General features: G+C 50.5%; 1 protein-coding gene across 3 annotated transcripts; it reads left to right on the top strand.

The window, feature by feature from the left end:
• Positions 1-26477, top strand: PDIA4 (protein disulfide isomerase family A member 4). 3 transcript variants are annotated; one of them, XM_019031392.2, is made up of 10 exons: positions 1-667; positions 7842-8022; positions 10478-10683; positions 14847-14985; positions 17528-17733; positions 17884-18042; positions 21599-21750; positions 23860-24016; positions 24538-24771; positions 25711-26477. In XM_019031392.2, the coding sequence occupies exons 1-10, from the start codon at positions 580-582 to the stop codon at positions 26124-26126; spliced, it is 1938 nt and encodes a 645-aa protein (XP_018886937.2). In that variant the 5' UTR covers positions 1-579; the 3' UTR covers positions 26127-26477. The 3 variants fall into 3 exon arrangements, with proteins under 3 accessions (XP_018886937.2, XP_018886936.2, XP_030868797.2); XM_019031391.3 differs by having other exon boundaries at positions 110-667; positions 23857-24016; XM_031012937.3 differs by having other exon boundaries at positions 310-667; positions 17514-17650.
• The last annotated feature ends 172 nt before the right edge of the window (positions 26478-26649 follow it).

Below are 26649 nucleotides of genomic sequence, written 5' to 3'. Positions count from 1 at the left end.
CCGCTCCGGTACCGACACGTGTTCCTACTGCCAAGTTCGGCCGCAGGATGCTGAGCCGAGCCCCGCCCCGCTCCACATTTCCCAGGCTCCGCCTCTCCTGCCCCGCCCCCGGCACCGATTGCCAATAGCGCCCCGAGGCGTAGCCAGGTCCCGCACTCCCCGTGCCCGGCCCGCCGCCTTTGTTCTCCCCGGCTCTCCCTCTTGGCCTGTGCGCTCCCGGCAAACCGAGTGGCAGCTGCTGATTGGTGGTCGTGGCGCAGCCAATCAGAAGGGGGCACCTCACGTTAGGGCTCGGAGTTTTAAACGCGCAGCCGAGGGCCGCGCGCAGAACTGGGGAGGGCCTAGGGCGGCGGAGCCGACTCGTCGAGGCCGAGGCGCACGCGGTCCGCGCCGGCGTCACTCTGGGATTGGCCGGCCCGCGACTTCCTCCGCCCCCTGCCAATCGCCGGGGACGACTTCCCGTGGGTTTTTCCGGTTCTCCCGCGTCGCTAAGGAGCGACGGGCTGTCGGCCAGACCCCGAGTTCTCGGTGCGCTCAGCGGCCGCCGACGCTAGGAGGCCGCGCTCCGCCCCCGCCACCATGAGGCCCCGGAAAGCCTGCCTGCTCCTGCTGCTCTTGGGGCTGGTGCAGCTGCTGGCCGTGGCGGGTGTCGAGGGCCCGGACGAAGGTGAGCGGCAAGCGCGCCGCGGGTCGGGCTGTGCTTGCGGGGGCTGCAGAGCTGTGCGGGGGCCTGGGCCCTGCGACCCCGGCGGGCGGGCTTCCGCGCGGTCAGCTCCAGAACTAGTGACGCGCGCCGAGCCCGGGGTAAACTTGGCGGAGTTGAAGGGGCGGGGGCGGTGGCTGTGGCAGTGGCAGGATCGATTTGGGGTTCCCGGGAGAGGAAGGTGGCCGGGGTCTCTTGGGCTCCGACGCCCTGGAAGACCCCTGTCACCCGAGGCTGGGAGAGGGCTGCAGAGCGCCTTTTTTGCAGCTGGGTCCTTCGCCTTAATTTACAGATTTTCGTCAGGTTCAGGCTAACTCCAGGCGAACGCGCCCAGACAGTGGGAAGGGAGAGGGAGAGCCACTGGAGAGAAGGGGCGAGGGCGTGAAGAAACAAGTGCGAGTTCTTTGGAACAGCAAGCATTCCTTTTCAAAATGTGGTCTGTAGATTTGGAAATGATTAATCCATAGATTCTGGAGAAAGGGATGGCTTGGTTTGCACCTTTGAGAAACTAGAGATACCATTCCTCCTGCATTTAGCATTTACTGTGTGCCAGTCCCTGTACTGGGTCCTGGGAGGAAAAGATGGTGAGTGTGGTCCCTGCCCATGAAGCGCGTACTCCAGTAGGAATAGTAACAACTACTTCATGGTCCCTGCATTTTTCTTCGAAGTGAGCTAGCTGCAAACGTAAGAACTCTGAAGATTAGGAAGTGCTAATTAAGGAAAGGTTGTTATTCCTAGAGAATAAGGCATCCAGGTACTGGTCTTTACCTTCTTCCTTTCTGCCCTTACTTTTAATGACTAGCTTTTTAACCTTCTGAGTTTGTTCTAATATAAATATACACTCTTTTATAATGTTAGTATGTAGGGAAATTGTGAACTTTATACTCTTTCAAACAGATTGAGTAACTTCTGCGTTGGTCACTGATTCAAAAAGAGTCTTTGCCCAAATAGAAAAGGAAGTAAAAACCCACACTCGGCGAGAAAAACACCTGCCGAAAGGAATCCGATAGCGAGACTGCTTACAAATTGTGTCTTGAGACCTTTACCCAAATCATGTTTGTTTAAATAGTGTTTATTTAAATACAGATACCCAAAATACACTGAAGCAGAATCCAGGGGTGGGCCCCGGAATCTGCGTTTTAAGTCAGTTCTCCCTTGAGACATAGAATTAACTTCGGGAGGCACAGTGAAATTTGAGGACCAGTGTGGGTGGAAGATGCTTTTTGGAACATAGCGGAAAAGCATATAGCACTGTCTTGGTTTTGATCCAGTGATTCTGTTTTTGGGGGGATTCTTGAGAGGCCTGGGAGAGTGGCTTTAGGAGCTGTTAGGACCAGCAAGTTTATCCTTCCGGTCAGAGGTCTTTAACACAGCCGAGTCCCTGGGAAGCAGTTGCTCCTGGGGTGAGCCTAGGAATCCCAGGGGTCATCATGGCCAAGGGCAGGCCTCCTGGGACTTCTAGCTCCGTTTTTTTTTTTTTTTTTTCCCTAGATAAGGTCACGCACTGTTGCCCGGGCTTGAGTGCACTGTCCTGATCATGGCTTACTTAAGCCTCAAACTCCTGGGCTCATGGGATCCTCCTGCCTCAGCCTCCCGAGGAGCTGGGACTGTAGGTGCTTGCCAACACGCCTGGCTGATTTTTTTTTCTGGCTCTGTCGCCCAGGCTGGAGTGCAGTGACGCCATCTCAGCTCACCACAACCTCTGCTTCCCGAGTTTAAGTGATTCTCCTTTCTCCACCTCCCTAGTAGCTGGGACTACAGGCACGTGCCACCACACCCAGCTAATTTTTTGTATTTTTCAGTAGAGACGGGGTATCACCGTGTTAACCGGGATGGTCTCGATCTCCTGACCCCGTGATCCGCCTGACTTGGCCTCCCAAAGTGCTGAGATTACAGGAGTGAGCCACCGTGCCCAGCCTGGCTTTTTTTTTTTTTTTTTGGTAGAGATGGGGTCTCACTATGTTGCCCAGGCTGGCCTCAAGCAATCCTCCATCCTTAAACTCCCAGTGTTTGGGATTACTGGCGTGAGCCACGGTGTGGGCTTACCTTGACCCTTTCTCATCCCTGAGGGCATCCCTCGGCCTTTCACTGTCAAAACCTGTCATAGATTCACTGATAACTTGTCCAACAGATTTATTTCAAGTCTGCACTACCTCACCCCTCAAGTGTTTCAAGTCTCGAGGCTTTTTTTTTTCTTTTTGCTTCTGTTACATTTTAGATTTAGACAGCACAGTGGTGTCTAGGTACTTAAATGCCCTCCTTCCCCCAACATAGTTACTAAATACACCCTAAGCTCTGATGGCTTAAGCCTCCGGTTGCAGGGCTTTCTGTGTCTCAGATTAGAAGGTGCCTGTGCTCTACACATCCTTCCTGCTAAAATAGGAAAGGAAAATATTCTGATCCTGTTTGTTGCCTGCTTTTATGTGGTATTGGTTTGTTTAGATTTAAAAGTAAGTAGAAATTCACCTATTTTTCGTGCTAAGGAACTGTTAAACTGTCCTCCTCTTTTCATTCCTGAGACATAATTATTTTCGGAGCCATAAAAATGTGGAAACTCTAAATGATTCCACCAAAAACTTTGGGCGTATTGGGAAGAAAATCTAATGTGACAATACAGCATAGCAGTTAAGTGGTCAGGACCCTCCGCTAAGTAGCTTTGTGATCTTTGGACAGGTGACTCAAGTTCCTGCATCTCAGTTTCTTCATCTGTAAGATATAATATAACGTGTAATACAATCTCTCTTAAGGGGTGAAGTGGTGTGTTTAAGAGCCCAGCACAGTGCCTGGTACATACAATAAATACCAGCTATAGTGGTTACCGTAGCTGATAACACAGTTCTTGTTTCTGTGTTTAATACGAACTCTTCAGTATTGGCTGAATGGTAGAGTTTATGCAGCTGTTTCAGGCACTTCTCTGGGGGAGATGAGAGTGATCAGCTGAGGACGGAGAGTGAGGACATCCTAAAAGGAGCTGCATGTGTCTGAGCAGGACCCAGTGTTGTCATCAGGTGTGCCCCGTGGGAGTGGACAGGGATTGCGGCAACCTGCTTAGGTGAGGGTCCCACACTTTAGGAGAGGCCTTAGCATGTGGACTGAGCAATGTGGAGATGAACATGGGAATTCATTTGTCTCATGCTGAGGAAGGTTGCATCTTTTCAGAAGGTGCTGAAAGGCTCTGGACATATATATATATATATATATATATATATATATATATATATATATATATTTTTTTTTTTTTTTTGAGATGGAGTTTCACTCTTGTTGCCCAGGCTGGAGTGCAATGGCATCATCTCTCGAGTAGCTGGGATTACAGGCATGTGTCACCATGCCCAGCTAATTTTGTATTTTTAGTAGAGATGGGGTTTCTCCATGTTGATCAGGCTGGTCTCGAACTCCCGACCTCAGGAGATCCGCTTGCCTCAGCCTCCCAAAGTGTTGGGGTTACAGGCGTGAGCCATCACACCTGGCCTTTTTTTTTTTTTTTTTTTTTTAAATGACGGTCTTGCTCTGTCGCCAGGCTGGAGTGCAGTGGTGCGATCTCAGCTCACTGCAACCTCCACCTCCTGGGTTCAAGCAATTCCCCTGCCTCAGCCTCCCGAGTGGCTGGGATTACAGGCGTGCGCCACCATGCCTGGCTAACTTTTTTCTGTATTTTAGTAGAGACAGAGTTTCACGATGTTGGCCAGGAGGGTCTTAATCTCCTGACCTCGTGATCTGCCCGTCTCAGCCCCCCAGAGGAGAATGTGGATTACAGGCGTGCGCCACCATGCCTGGCCCTGGATGTATTTTCTATCCTAGAATGTCCACCTTTAAAATGAAGCCCAGTGAAAAGTGTTCCCCCACTAAAATGTGGACTGTTTTGCTTGCAGGGACGTGTGGGTTTCTGGTAGATAGAAGGCTAGAGCTAGCATCTTCCCAAATTGCAGAGGAATCAATCCTGGGCTTGTCTGTGAGCTGGGGAGGAATGGAAAGGTAGGGGCCTTGAGAGTCCTTAATTACATAGGGAATGTCCTATCATTTTGTTTATTCTTTAAAAAGATAATGGGATTCTTTTTTGTTGTTGTTAGTCTCGCTTTGTCACGCAGGCTGGGGTGCAATGGTGTGATCTCGGCTCACTGCATCCTCTGCCTCCTGGGTTCAGGCAATTCTCCTGCCTCAGCCTCCCAAGTAGCTAAGATTACAGGCATGCACCACCATGCCCAGCTAATTTTTGTATTTTTAGTAAAGACTTGGCCAGGCTGGTCTCAGACTCCTGACCTCAGGTGATCCACCCTCTTAGGCCTCCCAAAGTGCTGGGATTACAGGCGTGATCCACCATGTCTCGCCAAAATTCATTTTTTTAAAAGGGTCAAGAAAGAAGTTGCCTCTTAGGAGTGCTGTGTTCCATGGTGACTAGTCAGCTCCCACTTAATCATGAGAGCTCTGTCACATTGTAATGTTGAGAGCCCACTTGAGGCCGACCGTAGGTAAGAAGACGTCTTTGTTTTTTGTAAAATTCACCCTGTAAAGGAGTTGTCTATGTGGTCATGTTTTAGGCCTCTTCACTGCAAACGTCAGTCTTATGCTGTGCACTGAGCCAATTAGTTTCCCTTCCTCTCCTAGCTGTGATTCCTAGCTGGAAGAGTTGATTAAGTTCCCCAGTGCATTATTTCCGACCTTCCTCCAATCTTCCCGTCTGCTTGCAAGTAACTTTGACTCCTACTGGGCAGAGCAGCTAAGTAGTGAGAGTGGATATGGATGGTCCCAAAGCACTACTTAACTGCCAGCCAGGGCCCCTGGTGGTCTCCCCTAGGGACTACCCAGGATTTAAAAAAAAAATGTCAAAAATCTCGATTACTTTTGCACCAACCCTAATACTTGGGCTTAGTCTTAATGACATCAGCACAAGATGTGTATTTCAGCCTCACACGATTCTTTCAAAGACACAGGTAAATAGAGTGGGCAAGATTTTCTAAATAGCACAGAGCAGAGGATCTTTTCTTTTTTCTCCCTCTTGGGGGTCTAGAATGATCTGAAAAGGGAGACCAGAAAACCTTGGGAACACTGGGTTTCCCTCTGCTCCACAGGGAGATGTCAGCCTGGCCCCTGCCTGTACTGTTAGACACACGCAGTCCCGAGACCCCAGGGGAGGTGGGCCTGCGCCCAGGCTGTCTTTCTCTGTGTTCTGCCCTCCATGAACTTCTGACAGTGCCTAGGGAGTTCCTGGTGTGGAGGGAGGGGTGGCAGGCAGGAGGCTCATGGCAGATGGGTGGGTTTGCTTTTGGCATTTTAGAGCTCTTTCTCCCTCCTCCGACAAAAGAGGATCCTAGGCCTTAAGTTGGAACAGGAATGTGCAAGTCAGGAAAAGCTGTGGGATGTTTAAAAGGAAGAGGACTGAGTGCGGGTGACTAGTGTGTGCCGGTGGGCTTTCTTGTTGGCTTTTTTGTAAAGTTTGCAGATTGGTAAATGTTGACAGTGATGAACAAAGCTGCCCCCTTCTCCCTGCCCCGCACAGACCCAAGGAGTAGGCTGGAGGAGCAGAGGGCAGGCACAGCCATGTGGGGTGGGTGCAGGCTGCCTCCGTGGCCAGGCAGCCACAGAGTCCACGCAGGGTTCCTTCATCAGGGTTGGTGAGCCCCAGGAGTTCTGGGATCCCGGGGGCAGGGGCAGGTTTTCAGATCCTGACCTCATCCACAGCCCAAAACAGTAACTAGCAGCGTTCATTTACCTCCTGGAACACATCTCCAGAAAAGAATAATTGGCCCCGGAAACATTCTGTCTTCAGCGTTAATGAAATTGCCATGCTTGCTGTGCCCAGTTCAGTCTACTGGTGTGACAGTAGCCAGAGAACCTGGTTAATAAAAACGGCAATTCCATGTTCTTTGTATCTGTGGTTTGGCAAAAAATAAAATAAGTTGAACCTTGAAAATAAAATATACACAATTTCTCACATTCTAGGAAGAAAACTTAGCTTCCAAGCAAAGGTGTGATTTTTGATACATGTTGACCCCATCAATTTCTATATTTGTTATCCTGGAAATTACTCAGGGGTGCCTTTATAAGTAAAATGAGATTTCCCGCCCTCTTCCCCTTCACACTTGAGCCTTTTCCTCAAGGATTATAAAACCTGAAGGGCTATTTTTTATGGGTATGAGGTAAAATGCCACCCCGTTTCAGAAATGGAATTAGTATTCCATCCTCTGCAGTGAAAAGATTGAGTACTTGTTTCCTGTTGGTACTCTTTTGGGGCCAGGCAGATAATTTGTTGATGGGAGGTGTTACTGAGGCCCTGCCTGTGGAAAGCATACAGGGTGAGGAGGAGGCGGCACATCAGTGAACAATAACCTTGAACACAGACAAGCTAGGGCGAGATCACGAAATGCGGTGCCCTGAAATGCAGAGTGTGGGATGTGGGTAGGGGAGCCCGAGCTACAGGAGTGAGGCCCGGGAAGACTGCAGAGGGTGGTACAAGGAAGTAGGGAGGAGGTGGCCAATGCGGAGGCTGTCTGGGCTCAGGGCAGGGTTTGCAGAGCAAGGCAGGGGGCCGCGACTCTGGAAGGGTAGGGTAGTCTGTGCTGCCCTCCAACTTCTGCTGGGACATTTGGACTTTATATTTTAGAGCTGTGGTTTTCAAATATTATTTAGCCATGACCTCCCTCTGAATGAAATTTTAAGTAGCAAACTTAGAACAGCTGGCATGAGGGAGGCCTGATGTCACCAGCCAATCACGTGGTGGGCCCCCAGGGACCACCCGGGACTTGACACATTCTGAAGTGTATGAATTTTCGGAAAGTTTTTTTTTTTTTTTTTTTTTTTTTGAGATGAAGTGTCACTCTGTCACCCAGGCTGGAATGCAATGGCGCAGTCTCGGCTCACTGTAACCTCCGCCTCCCAGGTTCAAGCGATTCTTCTGCCTCAGCCTCCCGAGTAGCTGGGACTACAGGCGCATGCCACCATGCCCAGCTAATTTTTGTATTTTTAGTAGAGATTGGGTTTCACCATATTGGCCAGGCTGGGCTTGAACTGACCTCGTGATCTGCCCACCTCAGCCTCCCAAAGTGCTGGGATTACAAATGTGAGCCACCGCGCCCAGCCAGGAAAGTTTTAAGGAGAGTCACCACCAGCTTTGTAACCAGTCTGGGTGTTTTCCACTCAGATTCTTCTAACAGAGAAAATGCCATTGAGGATGAAGAGGAGGAGGAGGAGGAAGATGATGATGAGGAAGAAGACGACTTGGAAGCTAAGGAAGAAAATGGTGTCTTGGTCCTAAATGATGCAAACTTTGATAATTTTGTGGCTGACAAAGACACAGTGCTGCTGGAGTTTTATGCTCCATGGTAAGGACCGCGTTCTAATTCCTGCGGGTAGACAAGCGCTGTGCTCCATTCGCTCAGCCCTTCACCCGGTCATCCAGACCTTGGGGGGTGGGGTAGGAGTGTCTGGGTGCAGGAACTTGCACTCTAGCTTTAAGAACGCTGGGAGCTCACTCGTTCTACCACTGTGCGTTGAACGGCCAGTGAGCCAGCCCTCATGGAAGGCGATGTCTTCTTGTCTCAGTCCAGTGGGTTAAAGATGAATACGTCCTCTGATGGTCACAGCTGGGGGACGGGCATTTAACAAGCGGCAATGACACAGAGCCCTGTGTTGGTAACAGACACGTCCTTGTTATAGATTCTGCTCCGACCTGTCTCAGGCCACCCTGCCTTCCTCTTCCCTCAAAGGCTGGTGCTCAGGCAGCTGCCCCAAGTGCAGGCTGTTGGCCTGTGTGGTGGATTTTTTACTACACACATAGGCCCTGTGGGGGGACCAGTCAGGCATCCCCACTTCTTTTCCTGTCTTTATTCCTCCTGGTGCAGTCCGTTAGAGCTCGTGTCCCTCTCATCCCTTCTCCTCTACTGTTTTGAATCTCATGACCCCTGCTTTGCTTTTCTGTCTCATGCCCTTTCTGTTTCACTTCTGAGACCAAATAGGATATACTCACTTTTGTCCAGTGCCTGAGGGTCAAGCATAGCACAAGTGTTTTATTTAAAACATCGAAATAGGCCGGGCATGGTGGCTCACACCTATAATCCCAGCACTTTGGGAGGCCAAGGCGGGCAGATCACTTGAGACCAGGAGTTTGAGACCAGCCTGGCCAACATGGTGAACCCCCATCTCTACTAAAAATACAAAAATTAGGCATGGTGGTTGGTGCGCACCTGTAGTCCCGGCTACTCGGGAGGCTGAGGCAGGAGAATTGCTTGAACCTGGGAGGGGGAGGCTGCAACTAGCTGAAATTGTGCCACTGCACTCCAGCCTGGGTGACAGAGCAAGACTCTGTGAGGTTATATTATTCCTCTTTCATAAATTATCAGATTTCATACTTTTTAGTTCAAAGAGACCTTAACATTCTTAAGAAGTGAGGACCTCAGAGGGCTTTTTATATGGGTCATGTTTATCAATATTTACCATATTTGAAGTTAAAACTGAGAAATTAAAAAAAATTTTTTTTGAGACAGATTTTCACTCTTTTGCCCAGGTTGGAATGCAATGGCATGATCTCTGATCACTGCAACCTCCACCTTCTGGGTTCAAGCAATTCTTGTGCCTCAGTCTCCTGAGTAGCTGGGATTACAGGCGCCTGCCACCATGCCCAGCTAATTTTTGCATTTTTAGTACAGACAGGGTTTCACTATGTTGGCCAGGCTGGTCTTGAACTCCTGATCTCAAGTGATCCGCCCACCTTGGCCTCCCAAAGTATTTTTTGTAAAGATGGAGTTTCGCCATACTGCCCAGGCTGGTCTCAAACTCCTGGGCTCAAGTGATCTGCCCGCCTCAGACCCCCAAAGTATTGAGATTACAGGCGTGAGGCCAAAGACTGAGGTTTAGATAGTGAAAGTATTTGCCCTAGGGCAGTGCTGGAATTTAAACCTAGACCTGTTTGACTTTGAAGCCCCTTTGGTCTTCCCCTTTATGTTTTGTTGTGTCTCTCCTCTTAACTGCACATATTTCCAAAAGTTCCCGTTTTTGTATGTGTGTTGATCTGTTTTGTGTTGCTGTAACAGACTACCTGAGGCTCAGTAATTTATAAAGGAAAGAGATTTATTTCAGTCATGGTTCTGTGGGCTGGGAAGTACAGGAGCATGGTGCTGGCATCTGCTCAGCTTCTGGTGAGGACCTCATGATGCTGCTTCCACTCCTGGCGGGAAGTGGAAGGAGAGTGGGCGTGTACAGAGATAACATGGCGAGGAGGAAGCCAAGCTTGCTTTTTTTTTTTTTTTTTTTTTTTTGAGATGGAGTTTGGCTCTTGTCGCCTAGGCTGGGATGTAGTGGCTCAGTCTTGGCTCATGGCAACCTCCACCTCCCAGTTCAAGCGATTCTCCTGCCTCAGCCTCCTGAGTAGCTGGAATTACAGGCGCCTGTCACCACACCCAGCTAAATTTTTGTATTTTTCATAGAGATGGGGTTTCACCATGTTGCCCAGGCTGGTCTCAAACTCCTGACCTCAGGTGATACACCTGCCTCAGCCTCCCAAAGTGCTGGGATTACAGGTGTGAGCCACTGCACCCGGCCACGTCAAGCTCTTTTAAACTACATTCGTGAAAGTGCATTTGCCTATTCATGAGGGATCCACCCTTAAGACCTAAACCCTTCCCACTAGGTCCCATCTCCCAACACTGCCACACTGGGGATCAGATTTCAACATTTTGGTGTGGACAAACCACATCCAAACCAAAGTGGTATGTATTATTGTTGGATTTAAATCCCATAGGTATAGTTAACGTTTTTTGCCCTTCCTAATCTGATTGTTAGGTGTGGACATTGCAAGCAGTTTGCTCCGGAATATGAAAAAATTGCCAACATATTAAAGGATAATGATCCTCCCATTCCTGTTGCCAAGATCGATGCAACCTCAGCGTCTATGCTGGCCAGCAGGTTTGATGTGAGTGGCTACCCCACCATCAAGATCCTTAAGAAGGGGCAGGCTGTAGACTACGAGGGCTCCAGAACCCAGGAAGGTGAGCTGGTACCTGAGCTCATGGAGGAAGAACTCCTTCCCGCAGGGAATGGGAATTTGGCTAATAGAGGAAGAAAAGCTGAGGGTACCAGGGACTGACTTTCTCAGGAACCTTAGCCCTCTGGAATGTTTATTTGTTCTTGGGGCGTGGGTGGGGAGGTAGTATGGGGGCGGGCAGGGTGGGTTGGGGCATGGCATCTTTACATTTCAGACTCTGAAACTCAAAACATGGGCAGGAGTGTTAGCAAATGGGCCAGACATGGTGGCTCACACCTGTAACCCCAGCACTTTGGGGGGCCAAGGCCCCTGGATCACTTGAGGTCAGGAGTTCAAGACCAGCCTGACCAACATGGTGAAACCCCATCTCTACTAAAAATACAACAATTAGCTGGGTGTAGTGGCTCATGAGTGTAATCCCAGCTACTTGGGAGGCTGAGGCAGGATAATCGCTTGAACCTACGAAGCGGAGGTTGCGGTGAGCTGAGATTGTGCCACTTCACTCCAGCCTGGGTGACAAGAGTGAGACTCTGTTTCAAAAAATAAACAAACAGGAGTGTTAGGAAATGACATCAGAGGTCCCGGGTCTTGGTGGTGGTCTAGAGCACTGGTTCTTAGTGTTTAGCAAGCGTCAGTCATCTGGAGGCCTTGTTCAGATTGCTGGGCCCCAGCCCCAGAGTTTCTGATTCAGCACATTTCAGGCCAGATACAGTATAAGTCAGGCCAGATAATTTGCATTTCTTTTTTATTTTTATTTTTGAGACGGAGTCTCACTCTGTTGCCCAGGCTGGAGTGCAGTGGCATGATCTCAGCTCACTGCAACCTCCGCCTCCTGGGTTCAAGCGATTCTTCTGCCTCAGGCTCCTGAGTAGCTGGGACTACAGGCGCCTGCCACCACGTCCGGCTAATTTTTTGTAGTTTTAGTAGAGACGGGGTTTCACCATGTTAGCCAGGATGGTCTTGATCTCCTGACCTCGTGATCCGCCCGCCTTGGCCTCCTAAAGTGCTGGGATTACAGGCGTGAACCACCACGCCCGCCCAATAATTTGCATTTCTTACAAGCATGCAGGGCTTGTCATTGCTGCTGGCTCAAAGCCATGTGCCACAGGTGCAGAGAGCCACATCCAGGGATTCTCTGAGGATGTCTGCAATCTGGCCTGATGGATCCCTGCCTGGCTCACATTAGACACTACATGCATTTTATTAAATGAATGAACAAATAAATGATTTGATTTTTATTTAATTTTATTTTGACAACATTTGTTTAATTTTATTTTGATAAATTTAATTTTATTTTGATAAAATTTGTTTAATTTTATTTTGATAAAATTTAATTTAATCTTGATAAAATTTATTTAATTTAATCCTGATAAAATTTATTTAATTTAATCTTGATAAAATTTAATTTAATCTTGATAAAATTTAATTTAGTCTTGATAAAATTTAATTTAATCTTGATAAAATTTAATCCTGATAAAATTTAATTTAATCTTGATAAAATTTAATTTAATCTTGATAAAATTTAATTTAATCTTGATAAAATTTATTTAATTTAATCTTGATAAAATTTATTTAATTTAATCTTGATAAAATTAATTTAATTTAATTTTGATAAAATTTATTTAATTTTTGAGACGGAGTTTTGCTTCTGTGGCCCAGGCTGCAGTACGATGGCGCAATCTCAGCTCACCGCAACCTCCGCCTCCCGGATTCAAGTGATTCTCCTGCCTCAGCCTCCAGAGTAGCTGTGATTACGGGGACACACCACCACGCCTGGCTAATTTTTGTATTTTTAGTAGAGACGGGGTTTCTCCATGTTGGTCAGGCTGGTCTCGAACTCCCAACCTCAGGTGATCCGCCCACCTCGGCCTCCCAAAGTGCTGGAATTACAGGCGTGAGCCACTGTGCCTGGCCTCTTATTTTAATAAAATTATTTAATTTTATTGAATGAACATGGTATCCTTTAGCAAGGGCAAATCTCTCTGAATCACTGGCAGAAAAAAAAAAAGATGCGGCTGCATTTTCCATTCCCAGTGTGGAGTAGAGGAAAGAGCGTTGAATAGGCTTCCGGTCCTCATAGACATAAGATAGGCCTGTGTTCTGGACGAGCGCCTTCCCCTTGCCAGGCCTTGGCATCTCATCTGTGGAGCATGGTGTCATTTGGATGTAATCTGAGATCACATCTCTGAGGTGGTGTGAGAGGCTCTGCTCTGCTCCTTTAAGCAATGGTACTCACTGTGGCGTATACAAAGAGAATGGATTCGCTTCTGTTGATATTTAGTGTCACAGTTTGTTGACTAGGTAATACGTTTATAAACTTGGTAATTCAGAGAGGTAGATTAATGAATAGTCTTTCTTCCCTGAACCTGGGTGATCCAGCTCCCCTCTAAGAAGGTACTAGTAGGCTGGGCACGGTGGTTCACGCCTGTAATCCCAGCACTTTGGGAGGCCAAGGTCGGCGGATCACGAGGTCAGGAGATCGAGACCATCCTGGCTAACATGGTTAAACCCCATCTCTACTAAAAATATAAAAAATTAGCTGGATGTGGTGGCAGGTGGCTGGTGTGTGGAGGAGGCTGAGGCAGGAGAATGGCGTGAACCCGGGAGGCAGAGGTTGCAGTGAGCTGAGATCGCGCCACTGCGCTCCAGCCTGGGCAACAGAGCGAGACTCTGTCTCAAAAGAAAAAAAAGGTACTAGTGTAACAGGTTTTTTCTGTGTTTGGAGATATTTTGTATACATAAAAGCAGGTGTGTGTGTGTATCTGTCTGAGAGAGATTTTCTCATTTTTAGTTATTAGTGTATGTCAAATACTATCCTGTACCTTGATGTTTTTATTTAACAGATATGTCTTAGCCATATCCGTACATAAAGAACTTAATTTAAAACAAATTGAAAGTTGAGTACTTCTTTATTTTAGATGGAGTCTTCCTCTGTTTCCCAGGCTGGAGTGTGTAGTGGTGCAATCTTGGCTCACCGAACAGCCTCCACCTCTGGGGTTCAAGTGGTTTCTCCTGCCTCAGCCTCCCGAGTAGCTGGGGTTACAAGCATGTGCCGCCACGCCCGGCTAATTTTTGTATTTTTAGTAGAGACAGGGTTTCACCATGTTGGCCAGGCTGGTCTTGAACTCCTGACGACCCATGATCAACCCACCTCGGCCTCCCAAAGTTCTGGGATTACAGGCAAGCCACCACCCCTGGCCTAAAAGTTGAGTATTTCTATTGTTGCGAAGTAAACAGGCATATGCGTTTGGAGGTCTGTGGCCAACATTTGACTGCGAGAGACTTCGCTGTTTTGCAGACTTTAGAGCAGGGTATGCTGTGTTTTAATAAACAGGCCTCCTACGTGTTAAGTGCCTCAGGACCCCTGGGTGTGGTCTGGGGGGCAGGGGACAGACACTTCATGCTGCGAATGCGCAGAGGAGGTGCTTGTGCACGTTTCAGTTTGAAGACTGCAGCTTTGCAGGAGTGGCTGTAGATTTGGCTCCTTGGTAGATTCTGCAGTGGGGAAAAAGAGTGACAGTTTGCAACCACTCGTCCTAAGAACTGCTTGGCACATTTTTTGTACGAATTTATTGTTCCACTCCAGCCCTGGAATCCATTTCTGGAAAATGAGGCCACAGACGGGCATTTTTTAAAAGCCTTCTCAGGTTGCCACTGCATCTTGAGCAATGGGAGCTACTGCTCCTCTTTTAAATTTTTCCTTTTTTTTTTTTTTTTGCATACATCTTATGACGTATGTAATATAGTAACATTAGATGTGAATGACTAAATATGTATATATTTTGTATGTGTTCAGGAGATGCCCCACAGTGCTATCCATAGGCATATGTAATCAAAACCATTGGGAGTTGGTGAGGGTTTGCGTGGAGTTAGTACCATAGCCTGATGGTAAAGGAAGTCTCAACCATCAGTAAGTCTTAGGCCCTCTGGAGAAGTCTGCAGGCTGTGGAAATGCGATGGACAATTGTTGGGAAACAGCGAACCTTCTGACTCTTGGCTGTGTCCCCAAAACTGCAGAGATGCAGCCAGGTTTCAGGAAATCAGACACCTCCTGTTCTTGTGGGCCCCGACACTTGCTTTCTTCCCCCTCCCCATCTGCTTCTGGAGGGAGGTGAAGTGCCTGCCAGTTTGGGCCTTGTGTGCTCAGTCTTGCTTGGTTTCTTTCAGAAATTGTTGCCAAGGTCAGAGAAGTCTCCCAGCCCGACTGGACGCCTCCACCAGAAGTCACGCTTGTGTTGACCAAAGAGAACTTTGATGAAGTTGTGAATGATGCAGATATCATTCTGGTGGAGTTTTATGCCCCATGGTAAGGTGGTGTCAGGCCCTTCCCATATTCAGTACCCTGGTGGGCACTAGGTGCGGGGTGGCAGGCCCCTGCCCGTGAGGCAGGAACAGCAGAGGAGCAAGGTGGGCACGAGTTGTAGGCCAGGGTTGAGGCTCCAGGTCTTCTGGAAGAAGCGTGGATGTAAGAGAGCTGTTGGGGGAGTGAATGTGGAAGGAACTGCCAAGTAGTCCATTCTTGGGTGGGAGAAGAGGCCCAAAGGAAAGAAGATGGCAGAAAGAGAGGTGGTCGGAGTGGGAGCAAGTACAGTGGCTGGTCTGAGCTGCCCAGCTTGAGGAACTGAGGTGGCTGCTTCATGGGGAGGGGAGGGGAGGGACGCACAACCAGTTGCGTGGATAAGCTGGCAGCAGTCAGAGTAGAGAGCAGAGCGGAAGAAGACGGCTCTCAAGGGAGAGGGGAGCCTGGCTTCAGGAGAGACCATCTGCCTTCCCAGGAGACGGCCCAGGGTACCATCTGTCTTGGTGATTTTGTGGTGGGTCAGCCATAGTTCTGGTTCTTGAGCAGTCCTGGTATGTCTGACCATCAGGCCAGCAAGAACCGCCTCAGATGGGTGTGTTCTGTAGGGAGTCTGGGAGGGTCAGTAAGCAGAGGAAGCTTTTGGGCCTAGACCCAGCAGGTGGAGGCCATGGCTGATGCACAGGCTGGGGGGTGGGTGGCACCTTCTGCACTGTGGGGTCAGGTTTGGGACCAGGACACCCTTGTTCCAGGCAATGCCTGGATAAGCCCAAACCTGAGGCCACAGATTCTGCAGCAGAAACCTGGGAGTTGCTGGATGTGCAGATGAAAAGTGAAGTCAGGTGGGTGGTTAGAGAAGGAAATGATCTGGGAGAGAAGGAAGGAAGCCTCTGGGACACGTGGGGCACCCTTCTAACCCCTTGCGATGCTGGAGAGACACAGACCCTTGTTTCGCTATGCATGGGGCCCTGGCCTGATGGGTGGGAGGTGTGAGAGGGAGAGTGGCAGCTGCACATCTAACTGGTGGGTTGCTTTGTGGCTCGCTCAGGAGCCAGGTTGAGCCGACTGCTGCACAGTGCACGCTCAGCGAGTGTAGTGCGATTTCCCTGATGTGGTTGATGATGCCTCAGAAGATAATTATCCATTTATTCACAAACAGTTTTTTGGTCTTTTGATGTGTTTTTGTGTGTGTGGTGGGAGGTTGGTTGTTTTTTTTGTTTTGTTTTCTTAGGTTTCTTTTGAGATAAGTCCTTGCTTTGTCACCTGGGCTGCAGTACAGTGGCACCATCATAGTTCACTACGCCTTGAACTCCTGGGCTCAGTTGTGCTGCCTCAGCCTCCCTAGTAGCTGGGACCACAGGTGTGTGCCACCACGCCCGGCTAATATAAAAAATATTTTTAGAGATGAGGTCTTGCTGTGTTGCCCCTGTTGGTCTTGAACTCCTGGCCTCAAGCGACCCTCCCGCCTCAGCTTCTGGAAGCACTGGTATTACAGGAGTGAACTACTGTGCCAGCCAACAAATGGTTTTGAAGTTGCAAGATGCACCCTTTAATTCATTTGGGTGTCCTAAGGACTTTGACAGGATGGTGTTTTATCTTAACTCAGGACTGAGAGCCTCCTGTGTGCCAGGCCCCAGCTGGGTGTGGGATGTTGGTTCTTTTTTGAGACAGAGTCCTGCTCTGTTGCCCAGGCTGGAGTGCAGTGGTGTGATCTTGGCTCACTGCACCCTCCGCCCCCTGGGTTCAAGCGATACTCCTGTCTCAGCCTCCCGAGTAGCTGGGATTACAGGCGCCCACCACCATGCCCAGCTAGTTTCTGTATTTTTAGTAGAGACGGGGTATTGCCATGTTGGCCAGGCTGGTCTCAAACCCCTGGCCTCAGGTGATCTGCCTGCCTCGGCCTCCCAAAGTGCTGGGATTACAGGAGTGAGCCACTGCGCCCGGCCAGTTCTTGTGGGCAATGGGCTGTGTGACGCAATACTGACTCCAAGGGACTCGCCTTCATCTCCTCCCTGGGTGGTCTGTGTCAGTGAGGGTTTGTGACGCTCTTCTGTTCTCCATGCCTCTGTTCTTGTTACCTGGACCTGCCGACCCTCTCTTCGCCCCACCTCCCGTGGGCTCCTGGCTAATTCCTCGCTGTCCCTTGGATCCTAGCTCCACTGCTACTCCTCCTCTGAAGCCATCTGTGACTTATATCCTTGCTGGCCCCCAACTCCCCAACCAAGGAAGTCCTCTTGCTCAGGACAGTGTCTCTCTTGGCCTCTCCATGTTTTCCCCTGTGCCGCAGTTACTAATGTCCTGTCTGTGTCCTGTGCATGTGTGTACGCATGCTCCACCCCCAGTGTGTGAATGCTGTGGGATGAAGTTTGTGTCTGTCCAGCGGTAGCGCCCTCAACAGCACCTGAGGGCCTGAGGGTCTAGGAGGCATTCAGAGGCTTACTGGGTGTGGCCGGGTTACTAGGGAGCACAGGATGGGTTTCTGCAGCTCATTTAGCTAGAAAGTGAGTCCACACTAGAATGAGCCCCTGACAAACCAGTTTCCTCCTGGCAGGTGTGGACACTGCAAGAAACTTGCCCCCGAGTATGAGAAGGCCGCCAAGGAGCTCAGCAAACGTTCTCCTCCAATTCCCCTGGCAAAAGTCGACGCCACCGCAGAAACAGACCTGGCCAAGAGGTTCGATGTCTCTGGCTATCCCACCCTGAAAATTTTCCGCAAAGGAAGGCCTTACGACTACAACGGCCCACGAGAAAAATACGGTATGGCCACTCCCTTCTCTCCCACTACAGTGAGGAAGGGAAACTCCCTAAAAGGAAGCTGCCATTGAAGGTGCTGGGGGCTGGCAGGCATGGGCCATGGGAAGTGGGCAGTTCTTAGTGCCCCTGCTGAGGCGTGTGCCCTGCTCCCAGGAATTGTTGACTACATGATCGAGCAGTCCGGGCCTCCCTCCAAGGAGATTCTGACCCTGAAGCAGGTCCAGGAGTTCCTGAAGGATGGAGACGATGTCATCATCATCGGGGTCTTTAAGGGGGAGAGTGACCCAGCCTACCAGCAATACCAGGATGCCGGTGAGTTGTGGCCCTCTGGGCTGAACAAAATGTGCGTGCCTTGGGCTGTCTACGGTTGCCTGGTTTTTCAGAAAGCTCCTGGGACATCCATTAGGGGGTGGTTTGATGAGCCATCTCTGGGAATAAGCTTTCCATTCTGGGGTTGGAGTTGGGGCTGGGGCTGGAGATGGGTCCCCTGTGGCCCTCCTGGCCTCGGTGCAGGGGAGGGGCACAGTCAGACCGGTCCCAGCTCCATGTCTGCCTTCCAGAGCCCGAGGAGGGCAGGTCTTCAGGCCATAAGGTGCCGGACTCTGAATCAAACCAGCTTTCAAGGCCTGGCTTTTCCAGTTATTATCACTGTGACCACAGGTGGTGACTCAGTTAGCCTAGTGGTCTCTTGCCCAAGGTGGTGGTCTTTTCTGAGAGGTTATTACACTGAGATAATGTAGATGAAGAGCTTAGCAATGTGCTTGATAATGCTAAGTGCATTATAAATGCTAGTCTTGCTAGCCTGAGGAGTGAAATGACTGTGAACAGCTGTCAGCAATAGTGTTCTGTGGGGGTAGGGGCAGGCAGCAGTTGCCCCATCCTGAAATCCATCGTCTGCCTTGGTCTGGCTCCTGATGCCTGGGGACAGGTGTACTCAGAGTCCTGGCCATCCTCATTGATATCTTCTGAGTGCTACCCTTTCCCACTACACCAAAACCAGCTTGGCTAAGTGCTAACTAATTATAATTTTTCAAATGCACAGCTTGCTACTTAGTGCTAATTCTGTGCTTTACAATAACAATTGTGCATAGGTCAAATGCAGATTAATGTATAAAACCAGTAGAGCTAAATTCCCTTCATCTGTTAATTAGGTGGCCTTGTTATTCACGCCTAACTAGTCAGGAAGAAACTTGCAGAAGGAAACCCCAACCCACCCAGGGTTATGGGCAGCAGGGGATTCTGTAGCCCCAAGTCTGACTGCAAGTTACGTGCATTGATGTGCATGCAAATCCCCAGGGAATTTGTTAAAATGCAGGTTCCAGTGCTGTGGGTCCCAGGCAGGCCTGGCACCACATTCCTAGGAGTCAGAGTCCGTGATTTGGCTTGGGCAGGGTTAGGGCTGCAGATGGGGCAAGAGTCACTGGGCCTGCTATGTCTGCCCGCTTATGAGAGAGGGGTTAGCCCCAGGGACACAAGATGTTCTACAGATAGGTTGGCAGGGCTGGAGTAGAGAGGGCGGCTGGGGGATGAAAGGGTCTGTGGTCCTGGGGTGGGCAGCAGGTGAAGTTCTTGATGCGGGTCTGTCTCTGCCTGAAGCCAACTGACTACAAATCCCCAGGACACCTGGAGGCTTAAAACAGGCGCCATCTAGACAGGTGTAGCCTTATTTATTTATTTTGAGACCGGGTCTCACTCTGATTGCCCAGGCTGGACTGCAGTGGTGTGATCTCGACTCACTGCAGCCTTGACCTCCCCAGGCTCAGGTGATTTTTCCACCTCAGCCTCCCAAGTAGCTGGGACTACAGGTGAGCGCCACCACATCCAGCTAATTTTTTTTGTGGAGACAAGGTTTTGCCATGTTGCCCAGCTGGTCTTGAACTCCTGGGCTCAAGTGATCCTCCTGCCTTGGCCTCCCACAGTGCTGGGATTACAGACATGAACCACAGCACCCAGCCCGTGTGGCCTTATTTAGTGGATTTTAATGCCCCTGTTTTACAGAGAAGGGCCTGTGGCTCGGAAGGTTAATAACTAACAAGTCTAAAGCTACAGTTAGTAGGTCACAAAACTATCATATGAATCTAAGTCCATCTGACTCTGAAAGCCACAGGCTTATCCAGGCTGCCCCCCCATCCCCTGCCCTCCCAAAAACATGGTTTACCATCTCAGCCACATGTGTCCTATAACCCAGCTAAGAGTCACAAACCTCTAGACCAAGAGCCCTTCAAGGGTAGGGTGACACCCAATGTTTAAATCTCAAAATCAGCCCAGGATGAGTTTGGATGCCTTGAGGAGGAGAATGGGGAGGGACTGAAGGTGCATTTACCTGTAGGATCTAGGGTAGGGGTTGACACTGTGGCCCACACACCCATTCTGGCCATAGCCTGTCTTTGCATGTGACATCTCATTGGAACACAGCTTTGTCCACACCCTGTCCAGCTGCTTTCACACTGCAGCAGCAGAGTTAAGCAGCTGGGAAAGACCACGTGGTCCTTAGAGCCTTAACTACTCACTCTCTAGTCCTTCTCAGAAAGTTTGCCCAGCCCTGTGGTAGGGTGCCCTCAGACCGTGGGGTTTCATCATGCATTTTCACGGATTTAAGTAAAAGTATCTTTAGCCAAAGAACTTCATTCGGAGCTCCAGCCCACAAACAGGCAGCCCACCAACTCAAGGAAGGGAGATTTAAACCTCCATGAAGGGTGCTGGGTGTGAAAACTCAACATAGGGATATAGGACTGTGTGCTGCTCATGTGGGCTCCAGAACATTCCCCCTGCCAAAGAATCCATGCTGCTTATAGTCATCAGTTGACAGCAGCTTCTGGCAAATTAGCTGTTTTTCTGTGAACTTTTCCGGGTTTTTGTTGTTGTTGTTGTTATTTATTCTATCTTTATAGAAATGGGGTCTCACCATGTTTCCCAGGCTGGTCTTAAACTCTTGGGGTTGGCTGAGCACAGTGGCTCATGCCTGTAATCCCAGCACTTTGGGAGGCCAAGACAGGCGGATCACTTGATGTCAGGAGTTCGAGACCAGCCTGGCCAACATGGTGAAACCCTGTCTCTACTAAAAATACATAACATAGCCAGGCATGATGGCATATGCCTGTAGTCCCAGCTACTGGGGAGGCTGAGGCAGGAAGGAGAATTGGCTTGAACTTGGAAAACAGAGATTGCAGTGAGCCGAAATCATGCCACTTCACTCCAGCCTCGGGGACAGAGCAAGACCCCGTCTCAAATGAATAATAAATGAACTAACTCCTGGGTTTAAGCAGTCCACCTGCCTCAGCCTCACAAAGTGCTGAGATTACAGGCGTGAGCCACCATGCCCGGCCAGGATTTAGATGTTATACCTTGTACCAAGTTTTTAAAAACGAACCTCCTTTCAAGTGTTTAAGTTATAGGAATTGTCCACACAATTTTTGGTGATGACTTTTTTTCTTTTCTTTTTTCTTTTTCTTTTTTTTTTTTTCTTTTTAAAGACAGTCTCGCTCTGTCGCCCAGGCTGAAAGTATACAGTGGCGTGATCTCGGCTCACTATAACGTCCACCTCACGTCCCCAGTTCAAGCAATTCTTGTGCCTCAGCCTCCCAAGTAGTTGGGACTACAGGCTTGCATCACCACACCCGGCTAATGTTTGTGTTTTTAGTAGAGACAGGGATTCACCATGTTGGCCAGGCTGGTCTCAAACTCCTAATCTCAAGTGATCCACCTGCCTGGGCCTCCCAAAGTGTGCTGGGATTACAGGCGTGAGCCACCGCGCCCGGCCTACAGTGGTCATTTTCAGAACATTTGCTTTGGCTGATGTGGGTAACGAATTAAATCTCAGACATTTAGGCAATTTTCAAAATTACATCTTATTCTGTTAACGTTTCAGCTAACAACCTGAGAGAAGATTACAAATTTCACCACACTTTCAGCACAGAAATAGCAAAGTTCTTGAAAGTCTCCCACGGGCAGTTGGTTGTAATGCAGCCTGAGAAATTCCAGTCTAAGTATGAGCCCCGGAGCCACGTGATGGATGTCCAGGTAAGCGGGCCCCTCTGCCATGCCAGCCCCAGACACCCAGCAGGCGTGAGGACTGTGCTTTGAGCCACCTCTGAGGTTTCAAACGTGGAGGTTTCGCTCTTGTCTGCAGGGTGTGGAACTCCTTTTCCAGCCCGTTCTCCCCACCCCACAGGTTTTCTGCAGGCGGCCTGTGGTCAGTGTGTGCCGGAGGGACAGGGCTGGGGCTCCCGCACACCTGGCAGGTCCTGGGGCTGGGCAGAGCTCCACTTGGTTTTGCCAGAACAGTTGCTGCCACCCTTTGTCCCTCCTGGCAGGCAATCACCAGTCTCCCTCCAGCGCCTGTTCCCACTGTGGGTTTGGCCTGGGCCAGCACATGGTGCTCCGTTGAGGCCAAGTCGTGTTTGTTCAGGCCGCTCCGGCTGGGGGCTACAGAGGGACAGCATCCCTGTCTGTTCACCAGAGGGAGCTGTTGAGCTTGGTGGGTGGATTTTGCCTTTCTTTCCATTACTGCACCCCTGCACTTCATCCTCCTAGAGTGTGACACACTCAGCCCTAAGAGGGGCAGTGGGAGTTCCCAGCCCAAGGGGAACCTGGGGCCAGTTCAGCCTTCCGAGTGGTTTAGAAGGGGCCCTGCACTTCGGTGAGTAGATCTCAGATTTGGAAGGATCCTAGATGTCGAGTTTGAAGCTTTTGTTTAACAGAGATTGGGCTGCAGAGAAGTGAGCTCTACCCCGCACCCCGGACCCCACAGCTCCTGGTGGGAAGCAGAGCTGAGATTGGGGTGAAGGGGCCTTTCCAGGTCCTACTGACCCATAGTGTCAGGACCCTGGCTGTTTGGGCTGTGGGCTCCCATGGGACCTGGAGGAGAGGGCGTGACAGGACAGGAATCCCGGGGGCCTGCACCAGAACATGGCAGTACCTTGGAGAGAACCACCCTGAATCTTTCTGGTCCCCACGTCCTCTGTCTCCTTCCTCAGTTTTTAGTCCTGTCCCTCCTTCTCAAGGTCTGTGTGTCCATCCCATCTGTTTCTCTGCCAACTTGAAGCTCAGGGCAACTCTCCTCTTCCCTGGACTCATAGTGGCTGTTGCGACCCCTTCCCCCAGCTTCACTTCCTTCCATCCAGAGATAAGATCCTGGGCCCAAAGAGGGGTCCTGATGAGCCTGGGGGGCCATCGATCCCGAGAATCGGACACAGCTCTGTATGTGAGTGCATGTTCCAGGAAAGGGGTCTGTGGCTTTCAGTAGACGCTTCAAGATCTGTGCAGTCTTGTCTGTTGGGCACATTGCTGCTGCTCCCATTTCCTCTGGCGTTTCCCTGCTGAGTGAAGTGCGCGCAGCGCCATGTCATGGTTAAAGACTCCATGGCCTCCTGCCACCTGGGAGATAGTCGGATTATCTGTGCCTTAGCATGGCCTCCCAGGCCCTCCTTACCCACCTTTTCAGCACATCCCACCCTCCAGTGCTGTCACGCCGGATCCTCTTTGTGCCTCGTGCCCTGCCTCAGTCTCTGCTGCCTCCTCCCTGAGTGCCTTCTGCTCCCTTCTCACCAGCGGGGCTCTCTTGTCCTTCAGTGCCACACAAGGACCCCTCCCTGAGTATCCCATCCCCACGGAAACCCTTGGGCTCACAGGCCCACCCACCACTTGCTGGCTGCGCAGCCTTGGGCAGGTGGCTGACCTTGCTCTGCCCACCCCTGGAGGGCGATGTCTGTGAGGGACTCCAGTCCTTGTGAAGTGTGAGCCCTCAGGACCTCCTGCGTGAAGACCGCACAAGCTGAAGGTGGAAAGTTCCACACAGCCCAGTCCGTGATAACCCTTTCTGTCTGCCAAGAGCCAGGCCTACCTTGAGTGATCTCTTTGTAGGGTTAGTGAGCCCACACCCCCAAGGAAAGGGCCAAGGTGTTTGCCTTTTCCCAAGAAGCCACCTACGGTTCACTGGAGGGAAAGGAGCCCCAAAAGACAGTAGGGAATGACTGGGCTGTGCTTGAGTGGGGTCGAGCCCTGGGGTGTTTTGCCTCCTGAGACTGATCCCTTCAAAGTCGCCACTCCCCCGAAGTCCCTCAAACATTGTACTCAAGAACAATGGTGGGGAGATGGTAGGCCCCCTCACCTGTTCCCTCTTTGAAGCAGGGCTCCACCCAGGACTCGGCCATCAAGGACTTCGTGCTGAAGTACGCCCTGCCCCTGGTTGGCCACCGCAAGGCGTCAAACGACGCTAAGCGCTACACCAGGCGCCCCCTGGTGGTCGTCTACTACAGTGTGGACTTCAGCTTTGATTATAGAGCTGGTGAGGGATCCCCACCAAGACCTGCGGGGTGGGGGGTGGGGGGACTCGTTCTTTCAGGCAAGGTGGAGTGTTGAGGGAGGTGTGGCTGTATGTACATGGCTCACTCAGAAATCCCAGCCTGGGGCCCTTGCACGTTGGTGGCTCAGGTATATTTTTTAATTGATGGCTTCCCTTTTTAGCAGGATGGGAGCTTAGATTCAGGTCCAGAACCCTCTTAAGAGTTGACGTAGTTGAGACTTGGAGGAGTTCAGAGGCTGCAGAGCTGGGACTAGACCAGCCCTGGCCCCAGGCAGGCGTGGCCGTGCCACCTGGGCACAGGTCTTAAGGGCCTGTTGGGCTTGCAGCCGTGGCCCCCGTGACAAGTGGGGCTTTTCCAGAAACGTGTTTCCCTCCAATTGAGGTAAATCCAGGGCTTGAGCATTGTCAGAATATTAGCGACAGGACCTGAAGCCTGACCTCAGAGTCTGAGCTGGGACTTGCTCTGTGTGGCCGCCTGGCTTACGGCCCTTGGTCCCTTTCAGCAACTCAGTTTTGGCGGAGCAAAGTCCTAGAGGTGGCCAAGGACTTCCCTGAGTACACCTTTGCCATTGCGGACGAAGAGGACTATGCTGGGGAGGTGAAGGACCTGGGGCTCAGCGAGAGTGGGGAGGATGTCAATGCCGCCATCCTGGACGAGAGTGGGAAGAAGTTCGCCATGGAGCCAGAGGAGTTTGACTCCGACACCCTCCGCGAGTTTGTCACTGCTTTCAAAAAAGGTGAGCCCATGGCTGGGGCTGGGGTCTCCCATCAGCTGCTGTGCTCCTCACGCGGAATCCATACAGGCCAGGGGTGTCTGGTGCTCTGGCCATGGGCACGACACCCCCTTAAGTCAGCCAGCAGTCCTCTCTCACCCCCGAGGGACTCTGACTTCTCGTCCAGAGAAATGTCGGGTGTGACCCCAAACTCAAGGCACCAGAATAGCTTAGAAGAAGGAACATTTGCCAGTGTTACTATTTTCTTCTTGGCAGTTCTCCCAGTGTTTACTTTGAAAGCAAAACCAAGATTCGGAGTCCATCTCAGGGCTTACCTAGCATCACTCAGCGGCCTTAGCACATTTCCAGCGCCGATGTGCTACAATTCCAGACTAGGGCCGGGGTGTGCAGAGAGGGCATCTGAAGATGGAGCCCAGACAGGGCAAAGTCTGGGTGTGCTGAACACCCCTTGTGGCTTCAGAGCCTGACTCAGAGCCTCTTCACCCTCGGCCACCTTGCTGTACAGCTTTAAACAGAGCCTCTCTATTGATCTTGGCTGAGCACATGGCCCCAGGCCCCCAGCGCTGGCCACATTTTGTGGGCAGGCCGTGCTGTTGCGATGTCTGTGGGTTGTCCTGGCACTTCCCCCCCATGGCTCCCGGGCCCTCAGTGCCAGTGCTTACGGGAACTCCTCTGCCTGGGCAGTGACTCTTGTGATGGCCTCTCTGACAGGACCCGATGGCCCATTAGGTCTGGGCTGGAGCCACCTGCAACCTCTCTGGCCTTTGCAGGGACAGAGAGAGTAGAGAGTAGTGGCTACTACTTTCTACAGTAGTGGGTTCTTCCTGTGTGACTGGCCCCTCTGGTGGCCACACCAACCTCACTGCCTGGTCCAGAGAGAGCCCCCAGAATCTTTGGCCTTTGCAGCACTGACGCCCCTTCCCGCCTTGCTTTCCTTGGCAGGAAAACTGAAGCCAGTCATCAAATCCCAGCCAGTGCCCAAGAACAACAAGGGACCCGTCAAGGTTGTGGTGGGAAAGACCTTCGACTCCATTGTGATGGACCCCAAGAAGGACGTCCTCATCGAGTTCTACGCGCCATGGTGCGGGCACTGCAAGCAGCTAGAGCCCGTGTACAACAGCCTGGCCAAGAAGTACAAGGGCCAAAAGGGCCTGGTCATCGCCAAGATGGACGCCACTGCCAACGACGTCCCCAGCGACCGCTATAAGGTGGAGGGCTTCCCCACCATCTACTTCGCCCCCAGTGGGGACAAAAAGAACCCAGTTAAATTTGAGGGTGGAGACAGAGATCTGGAGCATTTGAGCAAGTTTATAGAAGAACATGCCACAAAACTGAGCAGGACCAAGGAAGAGCTTTGAAGGCCTGAGGTCTGCGGAAGGTGGGAGGAGGCAGACGCCCTGCGTGGCCCATGGTTGGGGCGTCCACGCCGAGGCCGGCAACAAATCACAGTATCTCGGATTCCTTTTTTTTTTTTTTTAATTTTTTATACTTCGGTGTTTCACTTCATGCTCTGAATACTGAATAACCATGAATGACTGAATAGTAGTTTAGTCCAGATTTTTACAGAGGATACATCTATTTTTATCATTATTTGGGGTTTGAAAATTTTTTTTTACACCTTCTAATTTCTTTCTCAAAGCAGATAATTCTTCTGTGTGAAACTGTTTTCTTTTTTTTAATTTAAGGTTTAAAATTCCTTTGCCAAATCATGTTGATTTTGCTCTTTGCTTTTTCGTTGTCTGAGAAATTGTTGGCGTAGATTTGACTTCTGGTATGTGTTTCTGATTGCTTCCTGTTGAGCACAAAGTGAGAGCTGCCACTGAGCAGCCCTGCCAGGGGTGCCGTTTCAGGCTGGGCATCGCCAGGCGGCCTCCCTGCAAA

This window comes from Gorilla gorilla, chromosome 6, assembly GCF_029281585.2.
Source record: "Gorilla gorilla gorilla isolate KB3781 chromosome 6, NHGRI_mGorGor1-v2.1_pri, whole genome shotgun sequence".
Lineage (NCBI taxonomy): Eukaryota > Metazoa > Chordata > Mammalia > Primates > Hominidae > Gorilla > Gorilla gorilla.
This window is presented reverse-complemented; position numbering and strand designations above follow the sequence as displayed.

What these genes read in the sequence shown, in the direction of transcription:
- PDIA4 (XM_019031391.3), top strand. Translation starts at nt 580, where the DNA reads ATGAGGCCCCGGAAAGCCTGCCTGCTCCTGCTGCTCTTGGGGCTGGTG. An exon ending in GTGGAGTTTTATGCCCCATG is followed by an intron (nt 14,986 to 17,527) that starts GTAAGGTGGTGT and finishes TCCTCCTGGCAG; the next exon opens with GTGTGGACACTGCAAGAAAC. An exon ending in CGGCCCACGAGAAAAATACG is followed by an intron (nt 17,734 to 17,883) that starts GTATGGCCACTC and finishes CCCTGCTCCCAG; the next exon opens with GAATTGTTGACTACATGATC.